The sequence below is a fragment of the Malaclemys terrapin genome, chromosome 14 (assembly GCF_027887155.1).
Source record: "Malaclemys terrapin pileata isolate rMalTer1 chromosome 14, rMalTer1.hap1, whole genome shotgun sequence".
In the NCBI taxonomy this organism is placed as follows: Eukaryota; Metazoa; Chordata; order Testudines; family Emydidae; genus Malaclemys; species Malaclemys terrapin.
Genome location: NC_071518.1, coordinates 33,618,051 through 33,631,400, shown reverse-complemented (window position 1 = coordinate 33,631,400; position 13,350 = coordinate 33,618,051). Strand labels below are relative to the sequence as shown.

The window sequence follows — 13,350 nt, the reverse complement described above, 5'->3', positions numbered from 1 at the left end:
GCCTTCTGCCACTTGGCCTTCCAGTCTGTCCTTGTCCCAGTCCTCATCCCAGGCTCTCCCCTCTGAATTCAAGTCAAGCTGATTCCTTCTCCTCTTCTGTGCTACAACTGTACTTCAACAGCAGGAGCATTTTGATATTCAGAGCACAGGAGACAGTCTCCCTGTTCCCAGTTCTGGACCCGTGTCACAATGGTCCCCAGCAGCCAGGAGGAACAATAGCAGGGAAAGTCCTGCTCAGTCCCCACAGCCCTTGGGTGGTGCATGCCCAGTGCAGACAGAACCTTCAGACAGTTTAGCTGCCAAACTTTAATGAGTCTGTGAGCATCTGTGAACTGAGACTTTCAGAGGCTCATAATTTGGATAGCTGTTCACAGGGATGGCAAAAGGCACACCCCTGACCCTAACAAGACTTCTTCCCCCGCACGGTCAAATTACAAACTCCTGCATCAAAGCATGGAGGAGCTAGCGCTTGTCAATAAAATGGCTATGCAAATCCTTTAACCTGGACAAAACAAAGTATGTTTTCCCCTAACCTCAATCTCAGAAAGAGATGAACTTTGAATTCTTTTGGGGAAAAAAAAATCAGGCTGACATCTGGCACAGAAAATTTCAGCCCAAATTGACTGAAGTTTGGCAAAATTATAAGGTACCAAAAACGTGGTCTTCTATTGGGAAGTGTTGGAGCAACTTTAACTACTGAGGTCTCCAGGGATGCCCCCACAATTTTTCCCCATGCTATGCACCATCTCTCCCTGTGGAGCCATCCCCAATGCAGCTGCTGATCCCAGTGCTTCATCCACCAAATCTGTGCCACACTCAGCCCCCACCTTGCAGCCCGGCCTGCCCAGGTGCAGTGTCACTTCCCATCTCTGAGGAGGGACACAGGCTTCTGGAAGAAGGGCGAGGGTGGGCAGACTCCTTGTGTGGCAGGGAGCCCTAGTGAAGGAGCTGGCCCCAAAGCAGCAGTGCTGGTCACCCCTTTCCCACTCAGGTTTGGCTCCATTGCCCCTCTCTCATGATGGGGCAAATGAGGTGGTACAGCTGGGCCAAACTGGTGTTGCGACCTGCTGCACAAGGCGTCACCACACAACTCAGGTTTGGCCCCAAAGCCACTACATTACGTGTACAGGGTCATAATGCCACTCAATTTTTAGCCCCTCCATCGTGACAAAGGAGCCATAGGCTAAAATCTGAAGAGTGTTGCAACCCCTGTGCACTGTGGTCCCAATGCTGCTCACTTAATTTTGGCCACAAAGACATAATTGAAGGGCTACCAGGCCAAACCTGAGTGGGCAGCGGGGCTATCAGTGACGCTCCTCCTCACCACTGCCAATGGTACACACTATGCATACGGCTGCAGGCATCATAGGATGCCACTATCTGCACCAATTATATAATTTCACAAAAAACTACATGCAGACTTAATTTGGATCCCTTGTGTGCATGTATTATGATAATATTTAAGTACGTGATCACATTTTTTTTTCCCTTCTGCCTCACTCAGTGGCCTTATAATGAGACATTTCGGGCAGCCTTAAGAATCGGCAGCTTTATCAACTCTGCATATAGTATCACATAGCAGATTTAAAATTACTTTGAGGATCTCCTAGACTCACAGTGTATTTGTTTTATCATTATATCATGTTACACTGGCCAGGATATTCTATAAGGTTTTACAAAAAGTTCAAAAACTGGTGACCATCAAATGAAAAACTAGAGAGTAATGCTAGAGGGCATAAGAAAAAGCACCTTCTGCCCCCCCAAAATTACCCCTGCCAAATTTAAGGCTGGAGGGAAAAAAATTCCCATTTTTATTTTGTAACATCCTTCTACTTTCCAAGAATCCGTATGCAGTATTATCTGTATTACTGTAGCTAATAATACTACCACCCTAGAGGCCCCTACTAAGATTGAATTCCATTATGCTAGTCACTATATAAACATGAAGTAAGGTAGAGTAGAGGATGTACTCACTGGTGCTATGTATAATTATAATTAATAAAGATATCCCATCTCCTAGAACTGGAAGGGACCTTGACAGGTCATTGAGTCCAGCCCCCTGTCTTCACTAGCAGGACCAAGTACTGATTTTGCCCCAGATCTCCAAGTGGCCCCCTCAAGGACTGAACTCACAACCCTGGGTTTAGCAGGCCAATGCTCAAACCACTGAGCTATCCCTACCCCCAGGATATGTGAGATATTAGAATCAAACCCATTTGAACTGAGCCTATTTTTGAGATCTGATGCGTTCTTGAACAGAGCCCATGCTCATGGAAGTTTGGCAAACATTATCTTAGGTTGCTTAAACACTTGAGTAGCCGGTTAACCTCTTTACTCCACCCCACCTCAAAGGCACCGTCTCTTACTTCCAAGAAGTCCCAGACCGCCCAGGACAGAAGCAGGAGAGAGGGTCTGAATGGTGAGTTCCCTTTGGAGATGCGAGTTTGAATTTAGCCCTATGAGCAAATCTGCAGGGCCTTGTGTGCCATCCAAGCACTTTACATTCTGAGTTACAGTTCACTTCACTGTAGAACTCACCACTTTCCATTCCAGGTAGACACCCTCTTCTGTGTAAAGCATGTAGTCAATCCTCCTCCCACTGCCTTTTAGTGATGCCTTCCTCCCCTTTTGACTTGAAGAATGGTTCTTGCTGGTGGGATAGACCAGGTATCCTTTCCTCCCTTCTTCGCTTTCCAGCACCCTGGTTTACAAAAAACACAAGCCTGTTAAATATCTCCCAGCTCTACCCCTGTGAGTAGAATAAGCTATCAGCAGTATTTTTATTGCAGCCTCCCCCCCCCCCCCCCACACACACACATTGTGCTATCTGGAGGCGTCTACAGTGTAACCAGTAGCGGAGTGAAATCCATTGTTTCAGGCATGCATTTTACAGCATAAGGTTATATTAATCTGCAGCTGACTGAGGGGACAGTTCTGCTTGGACGTTCTCACAATGAGTCTCAATACTGATATTCCACTATGTGTGTGGATCTGACCCTGATGTCAATAGGAGTTTTGCATTGGGAAGGAAAATAGAATATTGGCATAAAGATCCACCATGTGAATTTTGTATATACAATTACTGCATTTGCAGATACCTGCAGCAACGCCATATGCAGGCTATCAAACTTAACTGGTCATCAGCATGTGCAATCATAGAAATTTTGAGTGTTAATTTAGGCATGCAGATATGTACACCCTTTTGTGCATGCCCTCTTATGAAAATCGGGGCTAAAATGTTGAATGTAGTTGAAAATGATTTACTTTACTTACCTGCCAGAACCTGAGCTCAGAGGTCTGTGGTTTCCCTTGTAAAAGTTGATTACATCTTAAAGCTACATCATCAACTGTTGCAGCAGAAACACTGAGCCATGAACTTGGGTCCTAGCAGGTACAAAGCCTTTAAGTTCATCTTGATAAAAAAATGACATTTTGATGTCCTGGCTTTTTAAAATGATCATGAAAGGATTAAATGGTGTGTGTGTGTGTGTGTGTGTGTTAAAGGGTGACAAGCACAGGACTCTTATGAAATGATTTGAAGTTAGGAAGAGAAATAGTCCCTGGTTTTATCATCATCTCTCAAAATTCCATCCTTCAAAAGAATCTGACCTGGGACAAGGCAAGAACTGCAACACTTAAGAGGACTGATTTAGTTTTTTGGCGAATTGGGAGTAAATGCAAATTATAATTGACTAAAGTTGATTCTTATACCCACCTTTACAAGATGATAATCCACCATAACATGTTATGGTTGGCTAATAAGTCTATGGAAAAGAAATGTATTGCAGTTCATTTGTTTCCTCTGATTAATTTAAATATGAATGTTCTGATAGTTATCTAAGCCCAGACAGATTATTTTTAATAACCATCTTATAAAAGGAAATTTTCTTTCATATAGGATGTTTCAAATTTGGACGGTCATGTGATTAATTGTGTTAAATTAGCTTACTAGAACACGCTGATTCCGTGAAATGGAGAGTCAGACTGTTCATTCTACAGCTTGTTCCTGAAAACGGTGCTCATTTTCTTGAATCTAAATGAGACTTTCAGAAAGATCTGGCTCTAATCAAGCTGACCTCCATTGAAAAGCAGCAGCCCACACAGACTTGGTAAGTGAAAATTAAACAACAAAGTTGAGCAAAAGCTGCGCAGAACTGGACCAATACTGCAACAAAAACCCAAACCCCACAATTTTCATCTGTGCAGTCACTTCATTTAAAAGATGACTTTGCTTGAGCTGCACTTGCACCCCTTTTACATTCACTTCCTGTGCCCATTTCAGCGATGGAGTCATCTACCCAAGTGTTTATGGAAAAGGAATTTTCATCTCAAATATTCCAGGACAATGAATTTTAAATTTTCATGCACCTGTATTCTCAGTAAAATTCAGATCACTTATATGTGAGGGGCTGCTGCTTGACACAGCAGGTGCAGAAGGTGTATGCCATGCCACAGAAGTAGCACATAACTACTTCATGTGAATGTAATAAGTTATGCCTGGCCAATATGATATACACATTATAGGCCTAATGCCTCAGATAAGACCTAGGACACAGAAAGGGTTTAAAAAAACCTTGAGAGATTTAATACCCCCAGGTGGCTTTTTTTAAAACCTTCCTGCCTATTACAAAAGTTATGACTCCTCCAATTAGAGCATGGAAACAATACCATGTGACTATAGTGGCCAATCACAGCTAATCAGCACAGCTCATTTTTAATATTGAATATCAGACTGTCTGATGACTCCACACCTGCAAAAAGTATGATACATGAGTGAGAGAATGTGATCTGGTGTCTGACATTCTGGAGTCAATTTCACTCCACCTGCACAAAGCTTGGGTAAGCCATCCCACAACCCAGGGGCGCAGGAAATTGTGCAGGCCCCACAGCCTTTCTGCTGCTGTTCCAGCTTGTGGCATGGAATTGTGGGCCACACTCTCTCCACACAGAATGCTTTGGGGTCACTGAATCTTCATAAATGTAGATCTGAATCTCATCTCTTGACTGGTCCCTAATGGGGCCTTCTGTGCTGGACTATGGAGACCTTGTTCCAGTATAGAGTCCTGGTACATCTGTACAACCAGTGAATACTCCACACCCCACCGACCTTGTGTGGTGCTTAAATGATGCAGATGGCCTTGTGTTGGCCCTCTGCATCAGGGTAAATTTCACCTTCTGTGAGAAGAAATTACTTGCCCTAAATTAAAAGGTCAGCTTTACAGCTAAGGCTCCTTCAAAATGGAAGTGTGTTTACATTGAACCATTGTTCAGAGGTGGAGTCCAAGTTGTAAAAGATCAATATCTACCTTATTAACTTGTCCCAGATTTACAGAAAAATGAGTTAATAAACAGCTTGCTCACTATTGATGCTTATTATATTCTGCTAATCAGGGGGTCAAGCTTTTTCTAGCTCATATGATAGTTCCCATTACTTATCCTTTTAATAAGGGACAAGTCTGTGCTGTACCTTCATTGACTTATCTAAAGCAATTAATGTGATTTTATTAATAGACTGTAGGAGATTGGCATTGACTCCTGATTTGCTGAACCGTTTCCCAGAGCTACCTATGCCAATATAAACAGTTTGTTAAATTGGATGGGTTTACGTCAAAGCCAAATTTTACTACTGAAGGATTTCTGCAAGCATCTACTTTAAGCCCAATCTGGTTTGCCATCTACATTAACAATATAAGTCGGACAGCTGGAAGCTCCTCTCCATCTTTATGCTGATGATACCATTTTAGATTCTCTATGCATTTCACCTCTATATCAGTTATGAATGAGCTTTGATTTGGTTTTTAAAAGCATTTTAATTAACTTTTACAATCTAAAATCATTAATGTAATGTGGACTCTAAAATTACAGATAAATGTTGTTATAAATAGTACCTGCAAATCACTGGCCAAGGCCTGAATTCAAGTTCCAATGGTTCCCTCCTATAGGGGATGGCCTCTCTAAAGCCTTAAATCACTTTCAGAAAAGCTATGAATGAAAATCCCTGTCCTCCTTTAAGGCCTGATTAAAAGTCCATTCAAGTCAATGGAAAGATTCCCATGGACTGCAGTAGGCTTTGGATGAGGACTTCAGAGGGTGAGGGAATTGCTAAGTCTTCCAGGAGAAGAGGAGCCCCGATGCTAATCTTAGCAGGTAAAGCTTTCATTTAATCCTGTAACAAAACTCCTGAACACCTTTTTTCAGTCATACTTTATATTACGGTTGCACATAAAATAATTTCTAAATAGTTAATAAATGACAGAAGTTTGAATAAATGGCTAATAAATTAAGAGTTCAGTGGATTGCTCATAGCCATCTATACTATTCACTTATTCATGTATGTAACTAAGTATTAATCCTTTATAAACCATTTATCAATGTGACCCATGTTTATTACTAAATTCAAATAGCTCCTTTTTTATGGTTGGGTTTTTTGTATATTTGTTTTTTATTTTAATAGGAACAGTAAATCTGTTAAATGACAAATTGTCCCAAAGGACCCCTTGAAAATTAATCCACAGAAATTTTAGGGCGCTCCAGTTTGTAAATCTCCATGCCTGCACTTGGAGCCATAAAATGGGGAATCACGTGCACATGCATATTTACAGTTGCAGATTTGCCTGTGCAGGCCAAATAGACCCCTCTTTTACTTGCATAAATGTCTTTAGTACAGGATAGTTTTGCATCTTGTACATCTGAATGGATGTGCCTGCAAATGTGCATGTAAGAGAGGGGTCATTTGGCCTGCTCAGGCAAATCTGCAAATGTAAATAGATTTGTAGATTTTGGAGGCCTGTTAAAAAGTTTGCCCTTAATAACTGCTCCTGGCTACTTATTAATACGGTGTTCCTAAAACAGGCTACAGCTTGTAAATTGTTGAATATAGGCTAGACACAGATTTTATCTTTTAAAATCAGTAAGTTCCATACAACTAAATTTTAACTTAGTTGAGTTTCATGACTACCCTTGTTTCACATATTTAACCCAGTACCTATTCAGACAACCTTATTATCACCGTAGTATATTTCATTTATAGACTTCCAGAAACACCGTAGAAAGTACCGGTAAGTATGTTTTGATACATGTAGCAGTTGGCTCTTCTATACTTATTATGATTTATACAATCTACTAATGAAGACAAGATGGCCAAAGGACAAGCATGTGCTTGTCTGTTAAAGATGTTGCTCAGCAAAGTACTAAACTAGCATCAGAATTGCTTCAACAGTATATTATCTAAGCATAGGCCTCATATAGTCCTTAAAGAAATGTCTCCTAAGGTTTCGTCAGCCTTTGGTAAGTGGTCTTTTGCAGCAGTGAGTTGGAACATGCCCAAGACACACAGCTAAATCAAACATATCATGAAAATAAACTGCAAGTACAGGCCAGTACTGTTGGCTGATACTCCGCTTTTCTTTTTCCCATGGCATGTTTGATGTGATGATCATTTCCCCCCTCTCCCCCATTCATGGTTTATGTACAATGAACTATGGGAGCTTTCTACTACTATGACAGAATCTACATAACCTCATAGGGTTAGTCTGGGTTGAGTTTTAGTTCTTGGGCCAGTTATTTTATTCAACTAGTTCCCTCATTGTTAGTACCAAGTCTGCTGGACTGGTCAGCTGTGGAGAGATCTTCAAACAGGCTGTGCTATGCCTAGTCTGGTAGCATTCAAAACTTGGTTTTATTGTCCTGTTCCTACAAACTGAATGTATACATAGGTGTGAATTCATTGAATATTAACCAGCTTTGAATTTTGTAGTGCATGCCTCTTTTGATAATATGGTTAATAGCCACAGGGTTTGGAGTCATGATCCAAACTTGCCCAAAATTCAAGGTTGGTTAGACCCAGAGTTTACTTTGTTTTTACCCCCCCTCCACAGCCATTTTATTTTTTTAAAATGTTTTGGTGTAAATCTAGTGCTGGTTAAAGATGTCAAAGTGACATCTCTAGAATCTGAAGTTTTTCACTTGGCCATAAGACAGCATGACTCCCCTATCTGGCTTGGGCAGTAATACTATAGTGCTTTAACCTTTTATTATCTATACATATTTACATCATGCCACATTCACAGTATTCCTGCGGGTCAGGCGGGACCACCTCTAGAGATGCAAAGTCAGTACAGTGTCTAGAGTTAATTAAATCCTTAGTACCTCTGCTGCTATTGCCAAATCAAACGTAAGCAACACATCTCTCAAAGGCCACCAAACAGCCATCGGATAGTAAAGTGTAGTCATTTATCACCTGAATTAAAATATTAAATGGAAAATGACAAACTAGCTTTTCAATGAATTGTCTGTAAACAGTGAAAGAGAGACTGAGTGCATACTTCTGTAGGTTATCTGGAGTGCACACTTCTTCGTCATACAATCCTTCAGGATCTAACAAGGTACCTGTGAACAAAAAGGAACACGTGACTAGCTCAGCATACCTATTGCTACTTGCACCTTGTGTAGTTAGTTGTAGTGGTGCAAAGGGAGTGGAATCAGAAAGTGTTCCTTTCTGATTTGATAGCATTTTATACTCACTCTGCATTTGCTTTGGACAAGGGTGCTATTGGTTTAAGATATGTCCTCCCTTCAGGGACTGTATCTTGCCCATGCAGGCTAATGCTTTTGATCTAATGGGACTCGTCCATTTCAGAATGAATGCAAAAACCCCTCCCTAATAGCAATGAGGATGGGAATGCTTGCACTCAGTTCCTCCACCCTCCCTCTTTCTGATCCTTAAGTGTCTCTTCTCCCTTGCCTCCTGCACAGAACCCTCTCCCCCAAAGCTTTTTAAACCTTCCGGGCAAACTACCCAATCTGACCTACTCTAACCACTTCCTCAATCAATCAAATCAAGGTAATTAATTAAGTGAAACCACCACTCTTAAGAACATAAGAACGGCCATACCGTGTCAGACCAAAGGTCCATCTAGACCAGTATCCTGTCTACCGACAGTGGCCAATGCCAGGTGCCCCAGAGAGAGTGAACCTAACAGGCAATGATCAAGTGATCTCTTTCCTGCCATCCATCTCCAACAGAGGCTAGGGACAACATTCCTTACCCATCCTGGCTAATAGCCATTAATGGACTTAACCACCATGAATTTATCCAGTTCTCTTTTTAAACGCTGTTGTAGTCCTAGCCTTTACAATCACCTCAGGTAAGGAGTTCCACAAGTTAACTGTGCGCTGTGTGAAGAAGAACTTCCTTTTATTTGTTTTAAACCTGCTGCCTATTAATTTCATTTGGTGAACCCTAGTTCTTGTATTATGGGAATAAGTAAATAACTTTTCCTTATCCACTTTCTCTACATCACTCATGATTTTATATACCTCTATCATATCCTCCCTGTCTCCTCTTTTCTCTCTCCTCATAGGGGACCCATTCCAAACCCCCAATCATTTTAGTTGCCCTTTTCTGAACCTTTTCTAGTGCCAGTATTTTTTGAGATGAGGAGACCACATCTGTACGCAGTATTTGAGATGTGGGCGTACCATTGATTTATATAAGGGCAATAATATATTCTCAATCCCCTTTTTAATGATTCCTAACATCCTGTTTGCTTTTTTGACTGCCTCTGCACACTGCGTGGACATCTTCAGAGAACTATCCACAATAATGCCAAGATCTTTTTCCTGACTCGCTGTACCTAAATTAACCCCCATCATATTGTACGTATAGTTGGGGTTATTTTTTCCAATGTGCATTACTTTACATTTATCCACATTAAATTTCATTTGCCGTTTTGTGAGATCTTTTTGAAGTTCTTCACAGTCTGCTTTGGTCTTAACTATCTTGAGCAGTTTAGTATCATCTGCAAACTTTGCCACCTCACTGTTTACCCCTTTCTCCAGATCATTTATGAATAAGTTGAATAGGATCGGTCCGAGGACTGGCCCTTGGGGAACACCACTAGTTACCCCTCTCCATTCTGAGAATTTACCATTAATTCCTACCCTTTGTTCCCTGTCTTTTAACCAGTTCTCAATCCATGAAAGGACCTTCCCTTTTATCTCATGGCAGCTTAATTTACGTAAGAGCCTTTGGTGAGGGGCCTTGTCAAAGGCTTTCTGGAAATCTAAGTATACTATGTCTGCTGGATCCCCCTTGTCCACATGTTTGTTGACCCCTTCAAAGAACTCTAATAGATTAGTAAGACACGATTTCCCTTTACAGAAACCATGTTGACTATTGCTCAACAGTTTGTTTTTCTATGTGTCTGACAATTTTATTCTTTACTATTGTTTCAACTAATTTGCCCGGTACTGACGTTAGACTTACCGGTCTGTAATTGCTGGGATCACCTTTAGAGCCCTTTTTAAATATTGGTGTTACATTAGCTAACTTCCAATCACTGGGTACAGAAGCCGATTTAAAGAACAGGTTACAAACCATAGTTAATAGTTCCGCAACTTCACATTTGAGTTCTTTCAGAACTCTTGGGTGAATGCCATCTGGTCCTGGTGACTTGTTAATGTTGAGTTTATCAATTAATTCCAAAACCTCCTCTAGTGACACTTCAATCTGTGACAGTTCCTCAGATTTGTCACCTACAAAAGCCGGCTCAGGTTTGGGAATCTCCCTAACATCCTCAGCCATGAAGACTGAAGCAAAGAATCCATTTAGTATCTCCGCAATGACTTTATCGTGTTTAAGCGCTCCTTTTGTATCTCGATCATCACTCCTGTTTTTAAAGTTTTTCATGGAAGTGCAGTGGGCAAAGTAATCTCTAGTGTAACTCAGTTGAAATCAGTGGAATTACACCAGGAATGAATTTTTATTAAGGTATGCAGTTTGAAGTGGATGTGAAAATGAAAACTGTGCCAATCGAATTGTTTAATTATCTTGTCACAAACACTGATTTAGAACATCAGCAATTAATGGGGCTGGAAGAATCGAATCATAAGTTGAATGCTTCAGTTTACATACAAATAGCTTGGTGTAACTGAGAGACTAGAATTGGAATACAGAGAAACCACAATGGTTCAACTGGGTTTTAAAAACTAATTTTAAAATGGCTAAACTGTGGCAGGGTACTTGAGTAATCTTATAAATTGATGCCATGTTCAATTCCAGCAGGGGCTGCATTTTGGTAGAAATCAGCTCTCCACTATTTGGGTACAGTTTATAATACAATAAAGCACTCTGAGGCTTACAAAAGACATGACACTTTTAAACCATGGTTTGTAAATCTTTAGTCCCCACTTAATTGTTACTGCCCCTTAGTTATACCATATGCTGCCTGCAGGTGGTGTCTCAGGGCCATATAAGGATAAAATCGGTTGCCTCTGACAGTTTGAGACAAAACCTTACCAACTGCCCATGGTTTTTCTTCCCCAGGACCAAGCCGGCATGGATCTTTGTAGCGTGTAAACAGGGAGTGCTGCTGCTCCAGCTTGTCCTCTGCAAGGAAAGAACAAGTCCAGGGAAAGGCAAATCAATCACATAGTGCAAGCTTTAAAATACAGTGCAAAAACTGGTACCATGCAAAAGGCAAACTTGACTCTCCGATCTGTCCCCTCAGCTCGTGCCCCTGGAAGGGAGAGGAGGTTCCTCCCATCACTCTGAAGCAACCTTTCTGGTCAAGACTACAGAGCACAGATTTAATTTGGAACCTGATTTCATTTTGGTTTCTAAGGTGATATTAGCAACATTCTGTAATGAATTTAAAAAAAAAACAAATAAACCAAAACTCACAATTGTAGTCAAGATTCTTATTAACCATGAGCTACATTTTTATAAATTCTCTAAATCTTAGTCCTCAGATTTGACAAAAGCATTTCCTAAATGTCTCCCATTTATCACTAGTTTAATGCTAAATTGACAGCTGAAGGAACTGATGCCCCTTATTTATCTTCAAAACAGGTTTGATTGCAGGCAATGGCAATGTGGATTTCCCATCTTGCTTGGGTAATTTACATAACCCCTATCCTGGAGGGACCAGTCTCCATGCCCTTTCAATTTTTAGTCTGCAAGACTGCCAACAGCATACCAATTAGTGCCAGTTGTGGTGGTGGCACATGTTTGAGGAACTGGGTTAATATCACCAACTCATTTCAACTGGCCCACTGAACAGACTGCAAATGATGACTTTTGGGCACTAATTACCTGGGCTGGATTTGAACTGGTGACCTAAAGGTGAAAGACCTTAGGTCAGTTGAGATTAATGGCATTAAAAATGTTACCTGTATATTTCAAATCCTCCAAAACTGTAAATCATGAAAAATAGGCCACTTTCCTATCCCTGGTCACCTCCACTCCCTTGTTATACTGTCTTGTTGCATCTTGTCTTAATAGGGACCCTAAACACTTTAGGGCCAGATTTTTAAAGGGACTTGGGCACACAGAGGTGCAGATAGGTGCCTAGTGGGGAATTTTTCAAAATTGTTTAGGCACCCTAACTGCATTTTTAGGTGTCTAAATACCTTTTAAAAACCTGTCCCTTACTGTTACTATGCATTGGTACAGCACCCAGCATAATGGAGCCCTAATGCCATTGGAGCTGGTTGGTGCTACGGTATACAATTAGTTGTTAATATCCTATTCTCCACTGCCTGAACTCTCCAAATAATTGCCCCCGCCAACAAAACTCCACTAAGAACAAAGAGTCACTGTTGGAAAATAGAGCACTTTAAAACTGAAGAAAATGTATCAACAACAACAACAACAAAAGATTCACTGCGAACTCCTGCCCATCTGATTTTTGGGAGTAATTAATGGGCCTGATTCTCCATTGCCTTGCGCTGTGTACTGACGTAAATGACGACACAATGTAGGTGTTAAATGTTAGGCAGTGCAGAACTACACCCGCTGGCTTCATATTGACAGGACCGATGGTGAGTTGGGTATGTACATAGTCTCTGCAACGCATTTGTTGAAGTTAGAAACTTGTGGTCTGACTGCCTCACAAGATGCACTGTTCACGAAACACTTAGGTTACATAACTGACTGAGAAATGATATTTCGTGTTGATATTGTTATCCTGAGTATTAAAGTAGTATTAAAGTAGTCCAAATTACAAGCAGCATACCACATGCATTCTCAATGCTTAATTTCTCCAGGAGCATAATTAGTACCAATTTATCTACTTCAAGTCTAATAGCAAATATATGCCTCTAAGATTATTTAATGTAACAACAAACTAGTACTATTGGCACTGGATGAAGGAGCTAGGAGAATTAAAATTCAGGGTGTACTATTTATTATAGTAAATCTCATATCTAGTAGTATTTGCAGGATCAGACCCTCAAACTGAAAATACCAGCACTGCTGTAAATCCAGTAATTTTTTTTAAAAACCTATTAAACTGGCAGCGTCCCTTGATAATTTTCTTCTTTGCAGCACTTCCACCATTTTAGATTTTA

At 40.8% G+C, this 13,350-nt stretch overlaps 1 protein-coding gene across 2 annotated transcripts in view; it reads right to left on the bottom strand.

The window, feature by feature from the left end:
• The window catches only part of SMPD3 (sphingomyelin phosphodiesterase 3), a 240,130-nt gene that overhangs the window by 5,675 nt on the left and 221,105 nt on the right, over nucleotides 1-13,350 (bottom strand). For both annotated transcript variants that reach the window (XM_054049328.1, XM_054049329.1), the window contains exons 6-8: nucleotides 11,300-11,389; nucleotides 8,325-8,388; nucleotides 2,539-2,701 (exon numbers count right to left, since the gene is read on the bottom strand). In XM_054049328.1, coding sequence (XP_053905303.1) covers nucleotides 2,539-2,701; nucleotides 8,325-8,388; nucleotides 11,300-11,389 — 317 coding nt within the window. The remainder of the gene's footprint in view (nucleotides 1-2,538; nucleotides 2,702-8,324; nucleotides 8,389-11,299; nucleotides 11,390-13,350) is intronic.